Source organism: Typopeltis vanoorti, chromosome 12, assembly GCF_054136105.1.
Source record: "Typopeltis vanoorti isolate ZY-2024b chromosome 12, IOZ_Tvanoo_1.0, whole genome shotgun sequence".
Classification (NCBI taxonomy): Eukaryota; Metazoa; Arthropoda; class Arachnida; order Uropygi; family Thelyphonidae; genus Typopeltis; species Typopeltis vanoorti.
The window spans coordinates 46,843,784-46,870,521 of NC_143560.1; the positions used below are offsets into that span (position 1 = coordinate 46,843,784).

At 37.2% G+C, this 26,738-nt stretch overlaps 1 protein-coding gene across 2 annotated transcripts in view; it reads left to right on the forward strand.

Moving 5' to 3' along the window:
- Positions 1-26,738, forward strand: part of LOC150100754 (dnaJ homolog subfamily C member 25 homolog) — a 167,268-nt gene that overhangs the window by 93,530 nt on the left and 47,000 nt on the right. For both annotated transcript variants that reach the window (XM_090401691.1, XM_090401692.1), the window contains one exon: positions 9,362-9,427. In XM_090401691.1, the coding sequence (XP_090257817.1) occupies positions 9,362-9,427 (66 nt within the window). The remainder of the gene's footprint in view (positions 1-9,361; positions 9,428-26,738) is intronic.

Sequence of the window (26,738 nt, forward strand, 5' to 3'; positions counted from 1 at the left end):
AAACTCTGCACTTTGTAGGCAAAAAATCCTTTCATATCAAAGATATTGATATGATATACATAACTTTTAGGCAGCCCTTTTAGCCTGATGGATGCATAGTGAGGAAGAGAAAGAACTGGACCAAAAAATAGAGGTAAATGAGAGTAGAGGTATTAAAATTGAGAGTGTAAATCTTAACTTGACTACAGCAATTGGGCTGGATGAGATATCAGCATGGGTGCTAAGAAATGTGTAAAAGTTGGTTGTTCAACTTAAGTTTAAGCACATCCATGATTGTTAATAAGTGAAAGGGAAGCAAGATAGTTCTGTTTTAAAAGGATGGAATTAGGACTGATGCAGTGAATGATAGATCAGCTAGTATCTCTGGTATGAGCAAGGTATTGAAATGGTTAATAAGGCACACCAAAAAAGTGGCAGTAAACAAAGGGGATGACTAAGAAAGAGATAGCAAGATGAAATTGTTAGAATACTGGAATGCAGTGGATGAGAAAAGCTAAAATCAGAATGGAATGATGAAAATTGCGGAAGAGCTTTGTCTAGCAGTGGACTGATTCAGGTTGAATTATATCATCTTCCATCATCTTTGTCTCATTGACGCCCAAACTTCATGGGCATCTGAAAGGGAATTTTCTCCACTTCATTCTGAATGTTTCTAGCATCAGTTTATATTAAGTGCAGAAGCTCCCCTCTCCCTCCAGTCGACAACTGCTTTTGCGCTTTATATTAACTACCCCATTTTTGTTTGTTACTTGTGTGAACATTTTTTGTTTATTCTCACATTCAGTCAACTTCTCCTTTCCCCCCCCCCCTTCATCATAGCTTAGTTTCTTTGATTTTGCACTCCAGTCTCATTTCCATTCAGCAGCACTTTACCCAGATCCCAAACATCAAATCCATTCAAGGAAACCATCCACTTATATAAGTCCTTTTCTCTTTTGCTACTCTAGTTAACCCTTTCATCCTGCCATATTTGTCTTTTTTCAGATCATGCATACCTGCCAAAACAAACTCTTTCACTTTGCGTTTATATATATCCTAATAGTCTCACTAATATCATTAACATTGGCACACCAGAGAAGCATGATTTCATCATACTCTCATCAAGCACTCCAGTTAGGATGAATCGCCATGCAAACTCTCTCCTCCCCTCTGCTTTCCCCATTCCTCATCATCAAATTCCTGACATGTATCCTCAAGGGGTGTATAGGATATGATAGTACTGTATAAAAATTTACATTATTACTAACTTCCTATCTATAATTTTCCTCCAAATCAGTCTGTTACTTGTCAAGACTCATACATTATCAGATCTTATATTTCTATCTTCTAAGGCACTTTGTACCGTATCAATCCACCTATATCTTGGTCTTCCTCTGGGTCGTTTTCCTGCCAACCTGGCAGAGAACACTTGTTTTGCTAATCTTTCCTTGCCCATTCTGTTTAAGTGACCATACCACCTGAGATTAACTCTGCTAACGCATTCCTGGATGCTGACAATGTCTAGTTCTTTCCTAATATCCTCGTTTTTAATATGATATTGCCATTGATGCCATCTTTCTCAAGACTCTCATATCTGCAGTCTCTAGTCTTTGGTCAAGTCCTTTACTTCTAACCCAGCTCTCAGATCGATAAGTTAAAATTGGTTTGAACACTTTCTTGTACACAGCCAATTTAGTTCCGACTAATTTCTCTCTTATTCCATATAAATTTATTCAGTTGACTTCCTACCATACCAGCTTTGTTGATTCTGTTGTCTATTTCCATGTTTAATTTATCATCTTCACTAAAAATCGTGCCTAAGTAACTGAAATGTTTTACTTGTTCTATAGGTTCTCCATTCAAAATGCAGTTGATATTTTCAACGATTCTACCTATTTTCATTGTCTTTGTCTTTTTATTGCTGCCCTTCATACCATATCTATTACAACAGTTATTCAATTTTGTCAGGGAATCTTGCAAACTTGTAGCAGATTTATTTAGAAGTATAACATCATCTGCATAAAGCAAAGAGCTGACATTTACATCTCCAATTTTGATATCATGTTTAATACCACTTGCCTTCATAATGTGATCCTTATAGATAATGAATAACGGAGGGGATAATGTACATCCTTTTCTTACCCCAGATTTAACATTAAACCATCTTCCTGTACTTCCTTCAATTCTAACTGCTGACTTACAACTCCAATGAAGACTAAGTATTGCTTGATATAATGCCCAATTAACATCATATAACTGTAGCGTATTGAATAGCTTCTCTCTTGGCACCTTGTCATAAGCCTTTTCCAGATCGACAAAACTTAAATACAGATCTTTGTTATATTCCCATGCTTTCTCAACTATTTGTCGTAAAGTAAAGATCTGATCCTGCCAGCCTCTATTTGGACTGCATCCAGCTTGTTCTTCACCCAGCTTTTCTTCCACAATTCTTCTCAACCGTTTCTCAAGTATACTTGCATAGATCTTGCAAGGAACACACTCAGTAGGGAAATACCTCTGTAATTCTCACATTCAGTTTTATTACACTTTTTTTATATATGGGTACTATTAGAGCTATACTCCAATAATCGGGAATTCGTCCCTCTGTGAAAGCTTTCTGAACTATGCAGTGCAGCCACTGTAAGACTTTTATACCACCATATTTCAGCATTTCTGGTCGAATATCATCTACTCCTGCTTCCTTTCCACATTTCAAGCCTTTGATGGTTTTTTCTATTTCAAGTATGGATATGTATTCATGATTGTCTGCTGAGTGTTTTTTTACACTGTGCTATCATTGCTTGTTTCATTTAGCAATTTTTCAAAGTAATTACTCCATACTTCAAGGATATCTTTTTCTCCTGTTTTCATGTCACCTTTATCATCTCTAATTCCTTTTACAGCACTCTTTCCTCCATTTCTGAGCTTCTTCAACAACCATCTTTGTGATATTTATTTTCTATGTTCTTGCCAAAGTCCTCTCATGACTTTTGTTTAGCTAGTTTTACAGTGTTTTGCTTTCTTACATTTGTCTCTGTATTTCTCTAAAAGCACAAGCTGACTTATTTGCCAGGAACTTTTGATATGCTTTCTTCTTTTCCTTCACTATGTCTTTAACTTCCTGTGTCCACCATTGAATTCTGATTTTTCTATCCTTGCACACAACCTCACTATATGCCTCTCTGGCTGAATCAATCAAGGTTTTCTTCAAGGCTTGCCACTGAATCTCCAAAGTTTGGTTCCTGTTCTCAAACTCTTTCATTTTTTCTTCAATAATTTTTGTGTACTTTACTCTACAGTTCACATCTGAGAGTTGCTCAACTTTTATTCGTTTTAAAACTTTCTTATATGTTCTTGTTTTCAATATTAAAGTCAATTTTATCCTGCTCAAGAGTAAATAGTGATCTATTCCAATTTCAAATCCTCTGTACACTCTGGTGTCCTGTACCAGGGAGAAAACATCACAATCAACAATAACATAGTCAATGAGACTTTTCTTTTTCCTTGCCTCTTCTCTCCATGTGAATTTGTGCACATTTTTATGTTGGAACATGGTGTTAATAATAACCAGTCCATGTCCTGAGCAGAAATCCAACAGATATTTGCCATTATTATGACCTTTGCTCTTTTCTCCAAATTTTCCCAAAAATATTTTTTTATGTCTCACAATCATGTCCTACTCTGCTATTTAGATCTCCCAACAAGGAACCAACTTTTCCTTTTTCATTGTGTCAGTTGCTTTTTCTAAAGTATCAAAAAATTCCTCCACTTCTACCTTAGTAGAATCTTCTGTGGGACCATAGGCACAAATAAGTCTCATTGTCCAGTTCCCCATTCTCATATTTGCCCACATCACTCTACTTGAGACTGACTGCTATTCAAGAAGATTAGCCTCGTATTTTGTGTTGAATACTATGGCTACTCCTTTTCCTTGATTGTCATTGCCTGAATATAACATTTTGCATTTATTGCTCATAAAGATCTCTTCAGTTTTTGTCTTTTGTTTCAGTCATCCCTATTATGTCGATCTGGTACTTATCTGATTCGTCAACTAGCTCCATTTCTTTGCCATTCACACTTCTTATGTTGATAGTACTGATCTTTAACTCTGGTGATGTTGAGTTTGGGTGTGTTTTCAGATTTGTTCCAGTAGCTGACTTTTTGCTGTTCGCCCTGGTTCCATGGAGAAAACAAGTGGGGGCAGCTTTGTTTTTAACCAGGCAACTCCCAATCTGCATGAAATTCTGTTATGTTGTACTGTTAATAATTAGTGGATTTTTATATGGAGAATATTCTCATAATATTAATCCTACCATAGAGATGATCTCTGTTTCTAACAATTATTTTTTTAATTCTGAGTGTACCTATATGTTATTATATGCACAAGGGTTCACTCCAATTGGTGCAATGATCTTAACTCTTTCTTTCAGAATCCAAATAATCACTGACTCAAGACCAAAATACAAAATAAACACATTTAATAAAACAATATATATATACACTTCAAACAACTTTACATAACTAACTACAAATTTAATTGGATCCAAGGCCTTTTTAAAATAAACTTACACTTAAGACTAGACTAAACATTTTGTTTGTACAATGACAAAATGTTCATAGCCAGTTTCTCTCTCTGTCAAGGCCCTTTTCCCAAGATATATCACTTTATTCTTCATTTTCACAGGATCCTTTTTCTTCACTCATGTAGCACACGTTTATTTCTTCCTAACTTAATTCTGTCTCTTTTCTTCAGTAGAAATAATAGTCAGATCCGGCATCCTTAATACAGATGAAACTTCTTAATCAGTGTTTTCTTGAACATTCCTTTAGAACGTAAATAGCAAATTCTTCTTTTATTCACTAAATGCTTATTGACAGTCTTACTCTTCCAATTAAAAAAACTTACAGTTCTACGATTTCCTTTTTGGAATCTCCTATAAATCTTTCAATTAGCATTTCCTCCAATATTCCGTTTAAAACGCATATAGCAATATTTTCTTTTATTTATCCACATACTTATTCCACATTAAAACTTAATAGTTCCACGATTCCTTTTTCGGAATATACTATTAATTTTCTTCCGACTGTCACATAAAAAAAAAAAAACTCAAGTTCCTCTGAATCTAAATATCTGCCGGCCTGTGTTCTAAATTCTTCCCAAACGCTATCTTGTTTATTCTCTCATTGCTTCGATACCGAACTTGTCAGCTGTCAATCACACATCAAACTTCTCGGTGAGCATGCGCACTGCGTGGCAAGCAAGAAACTAAGTACAGTACTATATAATGGCTGACACGTTGTCTCCTTTAGCGACAAGAGAATGTCTTCATAAAACACAACTTTTGATAATTTTAAATTACAATAAAATTCTTGTAAGTAATACAAATATCAAATCCAGTAAGTACATAAATTGTTAAAAACTTTACATATCATTTTTGGCAAAACAATTTCGATAACGGGCATATCGCAAGTGCCGACAATGCATGTTATGAAACTAAAACTAATAAACATTTTAACATAAACAATTCGTAAAAATATTCAGAATTTTAATTGGTTATTTTTACAGTACCATCATTTGAAATTTTGGTTTAAGCTAATAAGAATACAATTTGGTCGGCTAAATTACAAATTGCAGGCCCATCCTCGTCCATGCAGTATCCAGGTAGATACCTAACAGGATGCACCACAAGAAGGTGAGGATTGGAATTTAGGTTAGAAGCCCTGGTCAGTTCTCTGCATTCCTTTAAAGGCTATGTGGAGGTCTCCTTTCAGTTATACAGCTGATCCTTAAGCACCCCATTCTTTACTTTTCTTGTTATCCTAATTTAAATAAAGATGGTGGCCTTAAAAGTTCAGTATTTGTTCTGCTACCGTCCAGTCTCATTTTTCATCACTGTTCTGCAAATCGCAAGATTCCAGCCAGCATAACTCCAAAAGCATCCAGTACTTGTTAATGCATACTATAATGATAGGACAGTATGTGTGTTCAGTATATATTTCATCTGTGCTGCTAAATGTTCTGCAGTAAAATTCACTTATAATCCTAGTCCCTTACTTGCAGTCTGTGGTCTTATCCTCTTTGGTTGCTTTAAATTGTAAGTCTGTTGTGGAATTGCTGACAGTTCAAACAAAGCCAGCCACTAAATTTCTAAAACTAGGACTGTAGTTCCAACTACAGTGACTACCTTACCATAAGTGAAGGACTGTATTTGCCTTCTAAGCTGCCTTAATTGTAATCTTCCAGCATACAATAAATAACCCTGAGTTCTATATATATGTTGCTGTTTTTTTTTCAGTCACTTCAGTAATCATCTTCAACAGAATTAAGTTGTTTTTTTTTTCATTATGTTTTTTAACACCCTTTTTAGGAGACAGCCCATCCTTTGGTAAAGTTTTCATTTCACCAGTCATGAGTTTGTTGAAAGTTTGTATGTATGTGTGCCACTATACATATACTCCAGAAGATGGCCTCAACATGGAGGCTGAAAATTTGTTTTTAATAAATTTTTCTCTTAGCCAGTAGACATCACAAATGTGACGATTTATTTTATATTAGTAGGCATGGTGAGTGGCAGTAATTTAAAAGAACTCTAATGGTGAATATTGAAGAGTGCATCAGTGGTCTATGCATAAATATCCTAAACTGTTTTATTTCATTTGAATAAAAATTTTTTTTTTTGGCTTTAGCTGCTGACTTATCTAATTTTTCTACACAGATGTTAATTGCTTATTTATTTAGCTAATGCACATTATTGCAGTTTTTTACTAAATAGAAGTTGATATTTTAACTAGATTACATAATATGAAGAAAAGCTTATAGTATTGTGTTATGTTAGGCTCGACTATTTCATCTAAAGTTCCTAAGTTTTATTAATGTATATGTTAATCTTTATTTTATAGTAATCTAATATACTGTATGTTTTTTAAAAGGTATATTTGTGTTCAGGCAGAATTCAGGAATAGGCAGATAGGAAAATAATATTCCTATTAGATAGGAATATAACTTGTAGATAAGCTTATAAGTTGGTTAGACAATTTCTAATTTTTTTAGGAAATGACAATGTAAACTAAATTATTAATTATAAAAATTTTAATTAATAACTACCTATATTTTGGCAATGTTACATTGCCATCATCAGGGATCACAAAACAATGATATGTGTATGCAGGCACATATCATTTTCACACTAAGCAAATGAGGTGACAGGACAGTTTGCAACTGCAAGGGACCTGGTATACTCTAGGTAGGTCTAGGGGAAGTGGCTGATCTTTGGTGGAGCAGATAAGCGATGCCAATTTCTTATATGGTTTGTAACTAGTTGTGAGGTCATATTTTCTTAGGATTTTTGTTAGTTTTTCGAATGTAACCCGGATATATGGAATGGTGATAGATTCAAAATAATCTCTGCTATGAAAGGGCGGGGGGGATTGGGGTTAACTGGTTTTAATATTTTTAGATTTTTTGGTGGTTGTAGCTATTGGCTAAGAAGGTGTTAAGGATATGGTTAAGTTCAGTAGTTAGGGCAAAGGCTTTTATAATCCCATATTTTTGGGAGGGCAGGGGTGACTGTGGGTGAATGTATATCTGTATGTGTAGGTTTTCAGTAAACAGAGAAAGCCAGGTTCCATCAGGCTGGCATATAATCAGAGTGTCTAGGAAAGGGAGACCGTTGTTGTTTTCCTTTTCCAAGGTAAACTGGATCCTGGAGTGTTGATTGTTTAAGTGTCAAGAAATTGTGGAGTGTATCCAGGCTATGTGCCCAAATGGCAAACACATCATCCACATATAGCGTAGCCAAACAATGGGTTTATGTGGAGCAGAGTTTAAGGCTTTTTCTCTAAAGGTCTCCATAAAGAAGTTGGCCAGGGGTGGAGAGAGTGGAGAATCCGTGGCTGTCCCCTTTATCTGTTTGTAGAATTTCCCTTGCCCAACAAAATAGCCTGAGTTTTCATGGTGAACTGAAATAGGGAGGAAATTTGGATTGGATGAGGTCTAAGGTATCTTTGAGCAGGACAGTGGTGAATAAGGAAGAGACATCAACACTGACCATTATGTCAGTGTGTTGGAGTGAGAAGTTTTTATACTGACTTTAAAGTGGGCTGAGTTTTTTGTGTGAAGCTGTGTTACCAGTATATTGTGAGAGCACTTTGGCTAAATGTCTGTGGCTAATTTGTATGTGGGGGAATCAGTGCCATCCACAATGGGACTTAATGGTACATTTTGCTTAGGGACTTTTGGTAGTCCATATATCCTGGAAGGGAGGGGTCTAGAGTTAAATGGTTTTAGTCTGTTAGTCACTTCTGCAGAAAAAGAGGTAACCTTCTTAAGGAACCTATGGAGTGTTCTTATTTTGGTGCTGGTGGGATCATATTCTATAAAAGTAAAGAGGCTAGCTTACCTGTGTAATTTGATTGATTTAGAACCACAGTGGCATTTCCCTTATCCATTTTAGTAATTACTATTTTTCTGTTTTTCATTTCTTGCAGAGCTTTGAATTCTTCTTTTGACAGGTCTCCATAAAGAAATTGGAGAAAAGAACTTGGGTAAGAACACTGGCTGGATGTCTTCCCAACCATATTGCCAACAACATCCAGTCTGATGTTGTTGGCAATATGGTTGGGAAGGCTGTGTATACCTTGTACCTGTATCATTTCTTCTGTGGGAATCTTTTTAGGTGGTATAGCGAAGTTGTGGCCATGCATGAATGTGCTGATACTGAAAAATGGACAAAATGGAAATGATATTGAAAATGATATGGTTTTGTGAAAGGTAGATCTTGCCTATATATCTTGCTTCACTTTTTTATAATAGTAACAATTGAAACGAATAAGGGAAATGGTTATGCATTGATGATTCTGGATTTTGTTGCAAAGGCATTCGACAGGATACTACACGGAATTCCTTTACAAGATTTGGAACAAATGGGGTTAAATATGAAGCTGCTGCTGATACAAATAAGATTCGCTGATGACCAGAGCAGTATATGAGTGATTAGTGGTGTACCACAAGTATAAGTATTTACTTACTACATTGATAGAACTGGATTATAGGAAATTAATGAGGCCAGCAATTTTGGCATGAATGGGAAGTTGACTTCAACTTCCTATTCACAAGCCCTCTAAGGAGGGCATATTGCAAAGGAAGCCATCAGATTACTTGGATGTTAAAGAACATGCTGAAGTATCGCAGGAATAATGATTAGTACGAAATTCTCACAGATTCCATGGAGATGGCTGAGAAAATAAGAGGCATCATTCACCAAAGAGCATTATCAAAAAGTGTATTTGGGGGGGGGGGGGGGAATGACATACAGATATCTTATTACTAGTTCATATAAATAGCTCAGAGAACTGTAATTTGAGCAATAAAATTTTCTTTCAGGCTGTGGAAATTGCAAAGCAAGAAAATTTGCTTGATAGTGGAAGAAAAAGGGACAGAAGGCCAAAGGTGAGTTTATTTCAAATAATTATTATTAAGAGAGACCACCAGGGAGTGTGGGATCGGTGGACGTTGATTGAGTTCTGATGTGATGAGAACTCAATGTCCACCGACCCTACATAATCTTTGAATGTTGGAAACTCCACAAACATAATAAGGTCACAACTCTGACCAATAGGCGATAACACAAACACTTCAAAGGCAGAAACACCAAGCCCACATGACATAGCATCCACTTCCTCCATGAGTTCAGATGACGACCCACACTGTCGAAATAGCTTGCATCCCATCAACCCTATCCCCGGCCCGTTTTCCCCATAAACCTTTCCCCTTCCTCTAAATAACAGTTTCTAATTTTAGCCCCCTTTTTCATCTTTTTCCACCCTACGAAAAAGCGCTTCTCCCACCCTGAAATATAATATATGTATAAATTAAACATACAAATTTATTGTTTTAATACTGACTATATTGTAATGCGTACAAACATTTTACATTCTTTGCCTACCAGTTTCGCTAGCAAACTGTCTAGCTTTTTCGAGGCGTTGACGGAAAAGCATAAAAAATAGCATATGCAAATTGAATGGAACATAAAAACGTTGTGAACAATCTAGTAGCTAAGGTTACACTTTCCCATGACAGAGACTGAACGGACTTATTGTTCTTATTCATTATCACGCATGCGTGTTTGTTGTAAACGCATAATATGATTACTGACTAGCTGTAGTTCAGATGGATTTAGAGAGAGAGGATCAGGTTTTTCCACAAACTGTTTAGAATAGTACCCTGAGTTCTGTTGAGGTTTCTGCCAGTTATTAACACTATTGTGGCTTCCTTGAATAAACGATGCCTGTAGTCGTCATCCAAATATGGCATGGAGCTGTTTTGCCACTCTATCGTGTGGTTAGACGTACAGAAATGATGTGCTAAGCCAGAAGAAATACTTCTGTTATGGTTTACATCACCAACATGTTCTTTTTGTCTGATCTCTAAACTCTGTGAAGTTTGTCCGATATAGGCAAGACCACAGGAGCAAGGAATGTAATATACTCCTGGATATTTGTAGAATGGCACCTTATCTTTTGGGGATCCTAGAACCTGTCTGATGCTGGTGGTTGGTTTGAAGACCACTCTGATGTTGTAGGCTCTTAGTATTCTGGCTATTTGATAAGAAATTGACCTGATGAAAGGGATCACTACAGTAGAAATGTGCTGGGAACATGATTCTTCTTGTCTGGGGTTGTCACCATATAGATATTTTTTGATGATGTTCGGAAGATATCCATTTTGTGATAATGTGTTGGCTATTAGTGAGAGTTCAGTTTGTGTATCCTCCTCTTCTGATATAAGCTTTCGAGTTCTATTTTTCAACATGTGGGTAATGCTCAGTTTGTGTGTCCTGTGATGGTTTGAAGTGTAATGAAGATATCTTCCAGTATCTGTAGGCTTTCTGTAAATAGATAATTTGACACTATTTGATTGTCTCTTTATCAAGATGTCTAAAAAATGCAGTTAGCTGTTGTTTTCCACTTCCAGAGTGAATTTTATCTTGTTATGTATTGAGTTAATTTTATTCACAAATGATTTTAGGTTTTCTAAGTTGTCTTGCCATATAATGAAAATGTCATCTACATATCTCCACTATATAGATGGTCTAAGGGAGATTGTGGAGAGAATTTCTTTTTCAAGTTTTTCCATGAAAAAGGTCTGCACAAGATGGTGATAGTGGGCTTCCCATTGCTAGGCCTTCTAATTGTTGGTATATAGTGTTGGTAACCTTGAAGAAATTAGACTGAAGGCAGTGTCTAAACATCTGTGTGATGTCTGGAGGAAAGAGGTCTTGAATGATGTTTATTACCTCTTCTACTGGTACATTGGTGAAAAGGGATACAACATCTAGACTGGCTAGCATGTCTGTTGGTGCAATCATAATGGCTTGAAGTTTTATTTACAAAGTGCTGACTATTCTTGATATAGGATTCTGTTGATCTTATTTTATTATTTAATAAGTTTGCAAGGTGCTTGGCCAAAAGGTAAGTTGGAGATGACCTTCCATCAACAATTGGACGAAGAGGTATATCCTTTTTATGTATTTTAGGTATCCCATATAGTCTGGGAGTGATGGGAGGCAAATATATATACATATATATAATATATGTATTTATTATATATATATAAAAAAACCCAAGTTTTTTCAAATTAATTCTCTCACATTGCCCCCCCCCCACTCCCCTTTCAACACCATAACAGCAGAAGTATGCACACTGCAGAAAGAAGACAGGCAACAACATCCAAGAAAAGATATGTGCCAATTTTCTTCTATTATGCTACATATATTTGTCTCTAAAAATACATCTGCAATGCCCTAAGAATTCTTGAGTAAAAAAACCAATGACAAAGGAGTGCCCCTTTTTTAAAAGGGGCACTCCTAAACAGAAGCAGGCAAAATAGCTGTAAAAATAATAACATGGGAGTTTTCCCAGAAAAAAATACCTATAATTATTTTGATTTTTAATAATTTGCAATTTAATTCATCTCATTCTGGCCTGGTTCACTGACTGATATTTTTTTGTTTCTCCAACCAACAGGATATGGAATGAATGTTTGTGAATTTAAAATTTTTTATTTTTGTTGATTAGTATAGTGTTTTTCAAACTTTTTAGAGAGATTCCCTCCCTCTTTTTTTGTATAAAAAATATGTTGTGTCCCTACTCTTTATACCTTCCATAAAACAATATTAATGTGTAGTTTTCTTAACTATTTTAATGAAATTAAGTTTACCTTGATGGGACCAGTTTCATTCAGGTTCTCTCCATGAGTGCAGGTCACAAAGATGCCTCCAATGATCTTGGTCTTGAGTCTCTCTCTTCCTTCTATATTATACCCATAGATTTCACTAATGGGTCTTCCCAGTTGCCAATTAAGCATTCTGTATGTCCATCTGTTATCCCTAAGTCTTGCTATGTGGCCTGCCCATCTCATCTTGTTTTCGTGTACTGCACTTGCATCTTTTACACCTGATCTCTCTCTCTTAGTTCCGTATTTCTAACATGTTTCATTTTGCTGATTTTACAAATCCTACGTTCTGTTGCATACTGAGTTATCCTGAGAATCTCTTCTTGTCATGTTCCATGTTTCTGATTCGTATGCGAGTGATGGATGTCACTATTAAATAGTTTTGCCTTTGCAGAGATGTCAAGATTTGGATCAGTAAACGTGTCTTTTAGTCTGTTGAATGATAGCCTTGCAGCTTTCTTTCATTTTACTAGTTCTTCTGATAAACAATAAAAATGAATAATAATTTGTCCTAAATAATTGTGTTTTATAGGAATGTTATTAATACGTAGGTTGCCGTCATTAGGTATTTTTAATCCATTTTGTTTTTTCTACCTTCATTTCTAAGCCTATCTCACTGTTTTTTCATCCATTTCTTCTAGATCTTTTGGGTTTTGAGATATTAGATCATTGGCAAATGCAAGGATTTGTAATTTTTTGCCATCTATGTTTATTTCTCCATTTAGGTCTATTTTCCTCAGAATATCTTCTCAAGTGCTGGTAAAATAGGTTTGGGAAGAACCTTGGTCTGCCAAGGTGATCACATCACCTTGCAGATCCCCCCTCTCTTTATATTTATAGGTTGATCAAATAAGGTTATTTGTATGGTCAGATTTTTGTAAATTTCTGTTATCATATGGATGTAAGTAGGATCAATGTTTATTTCCAGTAAGGCACATATAACTGCATTGTGTTTTATGGTATCAAGTGCTTTTTTAAAATCAATAAGGAAGAAACAAAGGGATTCGGTCTTCTCTGCATTTTTCTGTTAATTGCGAAATGATCTGAATTGTGGAGAGAAGCCTCTTCTGAATCCTTGCTCTCTACTAGAGTTGTCTTTGAGAGTGGTTTAGATTCTGTTCAGTATTATAGTGTCCATGATTTTATATATGTGAGTGAATAGAGAGATTGGGTGATAATTTTTTGTATTCTTTGTTTGATTTTTTTGAATAGAAGTATGATTTTTGAGGTCTTCCATTCCTCTGTATTTTTTTTTTTTCTTTCTCCCAAGTACCATGTGAATCTGGTAGCCAAGGATTTGAATATAGTTGGTCCACTTTGTTGGATTTATTCAACCTTAACTTCAATTCCTGAGGCTTTACCTTTATTCATTTTCTTAAGGGTGTTCTATTTTATCAGGAAGTACATCTTGTATATTGATTGACTTTAGAATGATAGGTTCTGAGACTTGGCATTTTGTTGCATAAAGGTCATTATAGAAATTATGCACAGTTTCTTCTGTCTTTTTTTCTGTTAATGTTTTTCTCCATTTTGATCCTGTAGAGCAGATGGAATTGACTGTTTAAAATGAAAGTCTTTCTCCCTTTTTTTTCAGGCTGGATTTTGCCTTTGCTGCTTCTCTTAGTTTTTATATCCTGAAAGCTTTGTGGTCTTCGGGAATTCTTTTCCTTAGTAACTTAGATAATTTTGTATTCTAGTAAATTTCCTTGGGATTTCTTTAGTTCTTTTCTCTTTTTCGGTAGTTCTATGGTTTGAGTCATTCTCTCTCTCTCTTGTTTTGTTTCACGGGATTTTTTTTTTTTTTAACTCATTGAATTTAATTCAGTATAATTGTCAACTATGTAGCAGTTCTTAATAGTCCATTTGGTCTCTTCTATGTACTTCCTGAACTTGTGATAGTCTATTTGTTTGGGTTGTCTTTTATGGTTTGAAGTTGTCTGATATGTACTTTTTTGTGGTCTATTCTTATAATTGCTCTGAGAAGTCTATAATCAAAATCTATGTTGAAATATGTTTCGCCTATTGTACCAACATTTTGTACCAGTCTTCTACAGTCTCTTAAAATGTAGTCTGTTTCATTTTTTGTTTCCATTTGGTGATTGCCAAATCCATCTTCTTCCTGGGCATTTGTTGAAAAACTTATTCATAATAAGTTGTTTACCTGCAGTGAATTAATTTGGCATCTCTCTCCTCTTCTAGTTCTCTCTCCCAGACCATTTGGACCTAGAAACTTTTCATTTCGTTTTCTGCTTCCTATTTTGGCACTCCATCAATAAATGTGTATGTTGACTTATAATTTAATGCCTTCAAGATTCATGTAGAAATTTTCTAATTCTTGATTATCGGCTGCAGATGTTGGAGCATAACAGTATATTACTTTTATTGTTATATTATTCTCTAATCCAATTAGTAACACATCATATTCTTTCAGATATGATGTTCAAGGAAGGATCAACTTGGTGAGCTTAGATTTAACAATAAAGCTCACTTCATCTTGTTTTCCAATGTTTGAAGATGCTCCCAGGAATCTGTGAGCCTTTGTACCATCTTGCTGTTAATTCTTTTAATCTTATTGTTTCATTCACTAGGGAATATATCAGTTGATATTGGTTAGTTCTTTGATTAATAAATGTATTCTGTAGTCTCTTGCCAAAGTTTGAGTATTGACGGTACTGATTGCCTGTTTCAAAGATCTGGGGCGTTGCCTGGTTAAACAAGGCCCCCGTTGTTTTCGCCAGGGAACCAGGGCGAACAGCGAAAAGTCAGCTACTGGAACAAATATGAAAACAAACCCCAACTCAACATCACCAGAGTTAAAGATCGGTACTATCAACATAAGCCTGAATGGCAAAGGAGCTAGCTGAGGAATTAGATAAGTACCAGATCGACATAATTGGGGTGACTGAAACAAAAAAGACCAAAACTGGTGAGATCTTTCTGAGCAATAAATACAAAATGTTATATTCAGGCAATGACAATCAAGGAAAAGGAGTAGCCATAGTATTCAACACAAAATACGAGGCTAATCTTCTTGAATGGCAGTCAGTCTCAAGTAGAGTAATGTGGGCAAATATGAGAGTGGGGAACTGGACAATGAGACTTATTTGTGCCTATGGTCCCACAGAAGGGGTGCTTAAGGGTCAAAGCTGTATAAATGAGAGGAGACCTCCACATAGCCTTTAAAGGAATGCGTAGAACCGACCAGGGCTTCTGACCTAATGTCCAATCCTCACCTTCTCGTGGTACACCCTGTTGGGTATCTACTTGGATACTGAACGAACGAGGATGGGCTGGCAATTTGGGATTTAGCCGACCAAATTGTATTCTTATTGGTTAAACCAAAATAAAAAATGATGGTACAACATGACAAAATTTCATGCCTGCTGGGGCATCGCCCGGTTAAACAAGGCCCCGTTGTTTTCACCAGGGAACCAGGGCGAACAAAGAAAAGTCAGCTACTGGAACAAATCTGAAAACACACCCAAACTCAACATCACCAGAGTTAAAGAACGATACTATCAGCATAAGAAGCCTGAATGGCAAAGAAATGGAGCTAGCTGAGGAATTAGATAAGTACCAGATCAACATAATAGAGGTGACTGAAACAAAAGAGACCAAAACTGGTGAGATCTTTCTGAGCAATAAATACAAAATGTTGTATTCAGGCAATGACAATCAAGGAATAGGAGGAGTAGCCATAGTATTCAACACAAAATATGAGGCTAATCTTCTTGAATGGCAATCAGTCTCAAGTAGAGTAATGTGGGCAAATATGAGAATGGGGAACTGGACAGTGAGACTTAATTGTGCCTATGGTCCCACAGAAGGCTCTACTAAGGTAGAAGTGGAGGAATTTTTTGACGCTTTAGAAAAAGCAACTGACACAATGAAAAAGGAAAAGTTGGTCCTTGTCGGGGATCTAAATAGCAGAGTAGGAAATGATTGCGAGACATATAAAAATATTTTGGGAAAATTTGGAGAAAAGAGCAAAGCTAATAATAATGGCAAATATCTGTTGGATTTCTTCTCAGGACATGGACTGGTTATTATTAACACCATGTTCCAACATAAAAATGTGCACAAATTCACATGGAGAGAAGAGGCTAGGAATAAGAAAAGTCTCATTGACTGTGTTATTGTTGATAGTGATGTTTTCTCCATGGTGCAGGACACCAGAGTGTACAGAGGATTTGAAATTGGAAGCGATCACTATTTAGTCTTGAGCAGGATAAAATTGAATTTCATATTGAAAAGAATAACATTTAAGAAAGTTTTAAAGCGAATAAAAGTTTAGCAGCTCTCAGATGTGAACGGTAGAGTAAAAGACACAAAGATCATTGAAAAGAAAATGAAAGAGTTTGAGAACAGGAATCAAACCTTGGAGATTCAGTGGCAAACTCTGAAGAAAACATTGATTGATTCTGCCAGCGAGGCATGTGGTGAGTTTGTCTGCAAGGATAAAAAAAATCAGAACTCCCTGGTGGACACAGGAAGTTAAAGAGGCAGTGAAGGAAAAGAAGAAAGCATATCAAAAGTTCCTGGCAAATAAGTCAGCTTTTACTCTTACAGAATACAGAGACAAATGTAAGAAAGCTAAACAGTGTGTAAAACTAGCTAAACAAAAGTCATGGGAGGACTTTGGCAAGAATATAGAAAATAAATATCAAGAAGGAGGCAAAATATTCTGGAGGTTGTTGAAGAAGCTTAGGAATGGAGGAAAGAGTGCTGTAAAAGGAGTTAGAGATGATAAAGGTGACATGAAAACAGGAGAAAAAGATATCCTTGAAGTATGGAGTAATTACTTTGAAAAACTGCTAAATGAAACAAGTAGTGATGACAGCACAGTGATAAAAAAACACTGACCAGGCATGCAGTCAGGAATACATATCCATACTTGAAGTAGAAAAAGCCATCAAAGGCTTGAAATGTGGAAAGGCAGCAGGAGTAGATGATATTCGACCAGAAATGCTGAAGTATGGTGGTATAAAAGTCTTACAGTAGCTGCACTGCATAGTTCAGAAAGCCTGGACTGAGGGACGAATTCCCGATGATTGGAGTAGAGCTCTCATAGTACCCATATATAAAAAGGGAAATAAAACTGAATGTCAGAATTACAGAGGTATTTCCCTACTGAGTGTTCCTGGCAAGATCTATGCAAGTATACTTGAGAAACGGTTGAGAAGAATTGTGGAAGAAAAGCTTGGTGAAGAACAAGCTGGATTCAGGCCAAATAGAGGCTGTCAGTATCTGATCTTCACTTTACGACAAATAGTCGAGAAAGCCTGGGAATATAACAAAGATCTGTATTTAAGTTTTGTCGATTTGGAAAAGGCATATGAAAAGGTGCCAAGAGAGAAACTATTCTATACGCTGCAGTTATATGGTGTCAATGGGGCATTATATCAAGCAATACTTAGTCTTTATTTGAGTTGTAAGTCAGCAGTTAGAATTGAAGGAAGTACAGAAAGATGGTTTAATGTTAAATCTGGTGTGAGACAAGGATGTACATTATCCCCTCTGTTATTCATTATCTATATGGATCACGTTATGAAGGAAAGTGGTATTAAACATGATATCAAAATTGGAGATGTTAATGTCAGCTCTTTGCTTTATGCAGACGATGTTATACTTCTAAATAAATCCGCTACAAGTCTGCAAGATTCTCTGACTAAATTGAATAGCTGTTGTAATAGATATGGTATGAAGGGCAGCAATAAAAAGACAAAGACAATGAAAATAGGCGGAATCATTGAAAATGTCAACTGTGTTGTGAATGGAGAACCTGTGGAACAAGGAAAACATTTCAGCTATTTAGGCACGATTTTTACTGAAGATGGTAAATTAAATATAGAAATAGACAACAGAATCAGCAAAGCTGGTATGGTGGGAAGTCAATTGAATAAATTCATATGGAATAAGAGAGAAATTAGTCGGAATACTAAATTAGCTGTATACAAGACAGTGTTCAAACCAGTTTTAACTTATGGATCTGAGAGCTTGGTCAGAAGTAAAACACTTGACCAAAGACTAGAGACCACAGATATGAGAGTCCTGAGAAAGATTATAGGCTTGAACAGATGGCATCAATGGCAATATCATATTAAAAATGAGGATATTAGGAAAGAACTTGACATTGTCAGCATCCAGGAATGTGTTAGCAGAGCTAATCTCAGGTGGTATGGTCACTTAAACAGAATGGGCGAGGAAAGATTAGCAAAACAAGTGTTCTCTGCCAGGTTGGCAGCAAAACGACCCAGAGGAAGACCAAGATATAGGTGGATTGATACGGTACAAAGTGCTTTAGACGATAGAAATATAAGAATACTAAATTTGATAATGTTGGAGTCTTGACAAGTAACAGACTGATTTGGAGGAAAATTGTAGATAGGAAATTAATAATGATGTAATTTTTTTTCATGTAGTACTATCATATCCTGTACACCCCTTGAGGGTACATTGCAGGAATTTGATGATGATGATGATGAAGATCTGGTAGATGGCCTGCCTTCTTCTGCAATATTCTTAGCATCCCTGGCCCCACTCAGTGCCTTAGAGAGGTGAGTGTGGGTCATGCAGGACTCGGGAGGCCATTTCTGCTGCTGTAGTTAGATATACACCTCATCTGACTAGGATTCTGAAGTGTTCACCAGAACTCTGTTAGCATTATTGGGTCTCCAGGTCTGATGGTGTCTAGAATTCCCAACATCCCAGAGTGCACTGCAGGGAGGTAGAGTTGGACTTTGCATCCCAAAAATTGACAAAAAAATAAGATATTCTTAGTTTTTTTTTAATGGTACACAGTTTTACTTCAAGCCAAACTAAAAGTAAAATAGGATATTTATTTAAAAATTTAGAACTTTTAAATTTCTAACTGTTTTTAATGCTATATTGTATTGAAATAATTCATGGAATATCAAGTATACACAGGAGTTGTGTTCAAATAAACAATAATATTGACCATTGCTTTTTACTGTCTAGAAGTGGTCTCATCTTTCCTAGGGGAGACACCCCACATTTTGAAAAACTACTGTCTTAGTGTTGGATATCATCATCTGCACTTATTTGAGGGCTGAAGTGTGGTTACCTTGGTCCAACTGCTTGGATTAGCTAACTGTCCTTCAGTTATATATAACTTCAGAGTTCTTCTTTGGAGAGTAGATAAAGATGCATATAAAAACTTTTCCAAGATCACAGAATTTAACTCAGTAGTTTTTCCTTCTTTAGCTCTCCTTCCTCTTCTTTCTTGCTGGGCTAGCAGTTCTGTTACCTGGAGAAGGCTGTTCCAAAGCTCTCACTAACATACATGACCATTATCGAAATTCAAATCAAAGCTAGTGACAACGTGGCTGCCGCCATCCATTAGTATAGCAACTGCATGTTACAGTAATGGTGTGTCACATGGAAACACTTAAGAATAAGCAAAAAAATAATATATGTACAACATTAATTCAGTGTAATTCTGTAGATTAAATTTAACATCAAGTTAACATCAGTAACATTTAGTGTTGTACCACCAGGCGTTGACTTATGCTTGGACTTGCTGAACGTTCTTCAGCATGAAACTCTTAGATTTTGATCTTCGAGTTTCTTATTCGGCTTTGAAATAATGAGGAATTTATTTTCCTCTTAATTTAAAAAAGTAAAAAGACTGTTTAAAATATAAGTTCCCTTTATTTTGTGCCCAGCTTAACCAAATGGCAGTTGCAGTAATACTAAGGCATACAGTCATGTTAATGAATACAAATTAAGCATTTTTTTTAAAAAAAAAAGCAAAAATTTTGTCATGTAGCAAAACTTATTTCTATTTATAAAATTTAACCCAGCTTATATAATACTGTAAAAAATGAACATAAGAAAATAATGATTATGTGAGATTTTTACACATGTGCTCTCAGCATGTTGAAAAATATCAATGTAAATACAGCAATAGGATAGGGTGGTATGTCTGTATGTGTGCTGTGCTACAAGAATGCAAGAGAACTTCATTAAGGGTACTGTCAGTTGTTTAATCTAGATCTCAATTTTGACAAAGTTTCAAGGAAGTTGAAAGAGGATAGGATATCTTCATTATGTAAAGGTGGATTCAAGACAAAAGTAGCAAATTATAGGCTTTTTTTTTTTATGTTGGGCCCATACACAGGAGGTCGATTGGTCAACCTATAGTACCGTGTATGGGTGGTGGGTTGGGAAAGGAGGAATTTGTTTACATTTGATTTGAATGACTTTAAATTGTATTCGTTGGGAAACATAGCAGGTGGGAGACTGTTCCACAGTGCAGCAGTTGCAGGGATGAAGGAAGAGGAAAAGAAACTTGTTCTGTTTGTTTCTAGATGTACTGTGAAGGGATGTTGTGCAGCAGCTGCACGTGTTTCAGTGAGCTTAGTACTGAGTGGGGGAATTATTGATGTTATTTCGGATGAGCATTTCCCATGGAAATATTTGTAGAATATACTTACTGCAGAAACCAAACGTCTGTGTGAAAGTGGGAAGAGAGAGTTAGTAAGGGACGGATCATTGATAAGTCTAATTGCCCTCCTCTGTATTGAGTCGAGCATTTTGAGAGAGCTTTTAGGGGCCTCACCCCATATGTGGGAGCAGTATTCAATAGTTGGGCAGATTTGTGACTTGTATAATGTTAGTAGCTGTTCAGGGGTGAAGTAACGTCTTGAGTGGAAGAGAAATCCTGGTTTTTTTGAGGCTGAGGATGCAATGTTTGAGATATGTTTGTGCCAGGAGAGGTTTGATGTGAGGGTGATTCTGAGGAGCGAGATCTCAGTCTGTCTGGAAATTTGGGTATCGTCGAAAAGGATACCTGGAAAAAGGTGTTATTTTTTATGGGAAATAGTACAGAACTAGGTTTTGTTGGCACTGAAATTTACAAGGTTATCCGAACCCCACTGTAGGATGGTTTGCAGATTGGAATTGAGGGTGGTAGTGGTTGATGTTCTGTAGGATGAGGTGATTTGTGTAGTGTGCTGTCATCTGCAAAACTGTGTATTGGGTTGGAGGTCAATTGCAGTAGGGTGCTGAAGTACAGGAGGAACAGGGTTGGTGAGAGGAAAGAACCTTGTGGGACTCCTGCATTAATTGAGTGGTGCGAGGATAGAGAGCCATCCACCATCACACACAGTGTGCGTCCAGATAGAAAACTGGCAATCCACCTACAGAAGTCCTGGGTCAGACTGAATGATGGTAGTTTGCTAGTGGGCCTTTTTGCCAGACCCGGTCAAAGGCTTTGGAGATATCTAGTGCAACCACTTGAGATTCGCCAAACCTCTCCATAGCATTTGTCCAGAGATGGGTGATGTATGTGAGTAGATCTCCTGTTGATCGGCAGTGGCGGAATCCATACTGGCAGTCATTTATTTGGTGAGTGTCTTCAAGATAGTGTAGGAGGTGGGAATTGATTTCTTTCCATTACCTTTGACAGGACTGAGGTAAGCGAAATAGGGCGGTAATTGGATGGCAGTGACTTCACCCTTCTTGGGAACGGGCTGAATATAGGCCAATTTCCAGTTTGTGGAATAGATTCCAGTGGAGTAGGAGAGTATATATAGGTGATATAGGATAGGGGTCAGTTCTGGAGCACAATTTTTCAGAACAATTGGGGGAATGCCATCGGGGTCAGGAGACTTTTTTTGTGTCTAATTGGACAGTATTTTTCTGATTTCATCCTGGCAAAAGGATATAGGGGGCATTGTATGTTGTGTGTCTGGAATGGTTGGGAACATTTACCATTGTCAGTTATGCATGCATTTGAGGCAAAGTATGAGGCCAGAAGATTGGCTTTTTCTGTGGGTGATGAGGCAGTAGAGCCAGCAGGGTGTGGTAGGGTTGGGAATAGTGTTGGACAAAAGTTGCGGCCAATTGCTTTGGCAAGAGACCAAAAAGCTCGGCTGCTAGTTTCCTGCTTTTTTTGCTCTTTCAAACTCGGTTTTGGAAGCGTTGTTTTTTTTGCATCTATTATGTTCTTCGGTGTAAGCTTTGAGGGAGGATGAGGTTCTTGATTTCAGTCAGTTGTGGTATCATGTTGGAGGCTTAATGGAATGTATACAGCACTCAGAAAGGATTAACATAGGTTTAATACTTCCTATATTTCGTCCTAGTCACTAGGACATCTTTTGGGATTATAAAAACAACTAATGTAACATGAACACAAATATTATACAATACTAAGCCCAACCACGTGGGTGACACTAAAGTCCTATCTAGGCGTAACGCCCTCTAAGGGCAATTGTAGGTGTCCTGGAATGTAAGGTGGGACCTCTGGTGGTGATGAGTGTTTCTCAAATCTTCGGAAGCTTAATACAACCGTATTTATTAAGATTTGGTTGATTTCTGAGAGCTGCTGCTGCTTCTAAGAATAGTCTCTCTTTCTTGAATTTGCTGTGGTGGAGCATGGTGGTTTTCTTCCAAGAGCCCCTGTGGGTGGTGTCCAAGAAAACCACCATGCTCCACCACAGCAAATTCAAGAAAGAGAGACTATTCTTAGAAGCAGCAGCAGCTCTCAGAAATCAACCAAATCTTAATAAATACGGTTGTATTAAGCTTCCGAAGATTTGAGAAACACTCATCACCACCAGAGGTCCCACCTTACATTCCAGGCCACCTACATTCGCCCTCATTGGGCGTTCCACCGTTTCGTGTCACCCACATGGTTGGGCTTAGTATTGTATAATATTTGTGTTCATGTTACATTAGTTGTTTTTGTAATCCCCAAAGATGTCCTAGTGACTAGGACGAAATATAGGAAGTATTAAACCTATGTTAATCCTTTCTGAGTGCTGTATACATTCCAGTTGTGGTATGTTTTGGTGTTTCATCTCTACAGCCTTGACACATCTTTTGGAGAACCAGAGTTTCGTTAGGGAATGGCAGTTCAGAGTGTTGTGTGGAATGTACATATGCTGGTGAGGATTACTTGGGTAATAAGCTCGGTGCATATGTTTGGGTTGGAAGGCCGGAAGCAATAGTCCAACCATGGGAATGCGGCACAGAAGTTGGGGAGGCTGTCCCTCTTGACACTGTTATAGTGCCAAACTACTCTTGTACTACTGTGTAAATGTTGTTAAATGGGGGAGGAGATGAGTACTAGGTTGTGGTCAGAATTGCCCAGGGGGGGCTCACTATGTTCACTGTGTATTTGGAGGGGTCATTGGTGAGGAAGAGATCTAGGGTGTTTGGGGAGTGGTTTGGGTTATCTGGTATTCTGGTTGACAAGCTGTATAAGGTGTAGGTGATGGCAAATGTTTCTGCATCTCTGCCTGCAAGATCTGTACAACTGGAGGAGGAAAGCCAGCTAGTGTTGTGGACGTTAAAATCTCCTAGAAGGATGATTTTGTTGTTGGGAAAGTGGGATTGGAGAAAGTCCACTTTTAGGGAGAGGAAATTAAAGAGCTCAGGGTGGTTGGTTGCATTGGGGGAGCGATAGAGGCAGCAGATGAATCACCCAACTTTGACCTTCTTTTCAACCAAAGAAGGTCAAAGTTGGGTGATTCTAGGTTAGGTGCTCTCTGGCAAGGTATGCCTGAGCGGATGTATGTGCAGACACCCTTGGGGCAAAAGTTGTTGAAGAGTGAGTAGTTTGGGAGGTTGAGATAAGTGGTGTTGGGGGAGGTGAGATTTGGGTTTCTGCCAGGAAGAGTAGGTGGGGTTTGGTAGACTGTTGGTGGTAGTGGACACTATTCAGGTTGGAGTTTAGGCCACGGATGTTGGTGAAGTGGATGTGTAGGGTTTTGTGGGATGTTTGTTGGACCGCATGGGTCTTGCACATTTCCTATGCGGTGCCTGCCTACTGCTCTCCATGGTAGCTGCTAGTGGCATCACTTGGTTTTTTCACAAGTTTATCTTGTCTGTAGTTGATGGTCCCACTGTTGTCACCATTTTGACATTTTTCTTAGAGTTGTCTTCGTTCTCTCTTTGTGCAAATGATAAGTCTGGTTGTGTACGTATGCGTGATTGGGGGCAGGAGTCTTTGAACTTGTTGATTGCTGTTATTAATTTTTATGTGCTTGTCGGCGTGTCGCAAGTCACTTTTACTAAACTCAGAAAGTTCGTACCGTCCTTTTATTTATAGGCCCGAAATGATGGCACCTGACAATGTTCTCGGGATCTATGTTGCATTCTTCGGCCAGTTTCTTGATGTCCTCTTGTAGTGGTTTTCCGTTGGGAAGTTCAGAATGATGGCGTTGAGTTTTTTTGTGTTCAACCTCCATCAAGTCATTTACCGTTGATGCGATTAGATCATGAAGTTCTTTCACTGGCGGAGTGGAGCTTGCGTTGCGTTGGTTTTTGATTTGATCTAGCTTAGCTTCAACTGCACATATTTTGTCAGCAAAAGTTTTATTTAAAGCGATGTGCTGTTCGAGATTTTCGACACATTTGCCTATGTTCAGAAGTTGTTTTACCGAAGGAAGGCACAGCGAACAGAAGAACGGCTGGTTATGTGCAGCTTCGTCAATTTTCATGCAAGAAGTGTGCAGCCAGTGGCAACAGAACTCGCAGAATATGCCCTTTTTTTTTTTTGTCTGTGACACCAGTTTTGCAACTGCGGCACATAATAGGATTGTCAGTGGCGGTCGACGGCACTATGCCGGCAAGACACGTGGTGCTCGTTCGGCGTTGGCTTTTAGTGCCGCCATCTTTGCTGCATATGGTAGGCATCATGTGTGCTGCTGATTTTGAATTGGAAGGATAGCTGGTTTAATACACTAAAAGTACTTGCGGGTTGTACTGAAGTATTCTGCTGCTCAGCACCTGCTGTTAGGTTTCTGTTTGATGTTTAATTTCAATGGAAAAACACTCACAATAACAGTAAATTAGGGAGCACATTGGAAAAGTTAAAGATAAAATCTATGAATGGGTGGATAGGAATACAATACTCTATGGTACACAGCATGGCTTTGTAAGGTCCTGGCCTTAGCACTGGAAATGAATAAAGAAATGGCAACCTCATGGTACTGCTGGACTTTGCAAAAGCAGTTGACAGAATATCACATGGGAAAACTATTATAAATTGGAGCAAATGGGAATGGATATAAAGCTGGTGGCATGGATGGGGATAGCTGACAAACAGACATCAAAGGGTAGGGTATGGTGGAGTGGAATCAAAGCAAATAAAAGTGACTAGTGGAGAATATCTCTCCCTTAAATCTTCTACTATTGTATAATGGAAGTTTAAGGGAGAGATATTCAGTTTGCTGATGAGGCAAAACTGTGGAGGACAATAGGTGATAAAAGTAATGTAGATATCCTGCAGGATGATTTAAATACGTTAACATTGTGGGAGAAGAATAATAGTTGTAAATTTAATATTGCAAAATGCAAGGTTATGCACTTGGATGAAAAAATCACATCATGGTACAACACTGATGGCTGGACTGCAGGAAATTGAGGAGGCTTGCGACTTTGGGGGTAATGGTGGACTGAGAGTTGAACTTCAGAGGGCATATTGCAAAATAGCTCAAAAGATCATTTGGATATTGAAAAACATACTAAAAGTAAAGATAGAGAGGTTATTATCCTTCTTTATAAGCCCTTGATTTAGTTACATCTTGACTACTGTGCAAAAAGTTGGTCCCCTGTAATTTTTGGGTATCAGATGATGGAGAGGATTCAAAGATGAGCCACCAAGCTGGTGACAGGTCTGTGAAATGCTTCATATGAGGATAGATTAAAGGTGTGGGGGTTGCAAAATTTAGTTAATGGGCAGAAAATGTGGGGGGGGGGGGCATGGTGATAGAAACTCATAAGTTACTAAAGGAATTCTATAAGATTGACACAAAAGAAGTAATTCAATGCTTGACAAGTAGGGAGAAAACATGAGTCACCTTGGGAAGTTGTGTAAGGGTATGTGAACTAGATTTTTTGCTTGATGAGATTGAATGAAATGATGGAATGTATTACCAGACATAGTTGAGTGCCCTGACAGTGAATGAGTTTAAGGAAAGATCTAGGTATCTTTCCTTAAACTTTCTGATAGGTATCTTTCCTCTGAATGAGGGTTAGCATGGATCTCCCCAGTGAGTATTCTGACTCCATGTAAATACCCTTATAATAATAATACCAAAATTGATATGCCTATTGTTATTTCCCTATCACTTTTCCGATGGTTATTTTTGGAGATTTGCATAGTTATAGGGAATTCTCTTTAGCTTAACTTTGATTTCCCTAGCAGTGTGTCGGAGCACATCACTTTTTTTCTGTAATATTGATTTTCATAATATTTTGTTACATACTTTGGAATTTTTTTTCTTGATAGATATGTTGATATTGAATCTCAGTTTGTGTTTATTGTTGTTAAAAGATATTTGTCTGCTTTGCCATTCTTAATTTATAAAAAACCATTTTACCCATCTTATTAAAATATGCCTTTCTTGAGCAGATCTGATGCAACTGAAAATTTCAGCTTAAACTAGAAAAGAAGTGGTTGGTGGCTATTTTGAATTTAATCAGTTATATGCCACAAAATATTTTATAAAACCATGCTGTCTGTAGTGATATCATTCAAATTAAGTGAATATTGAAT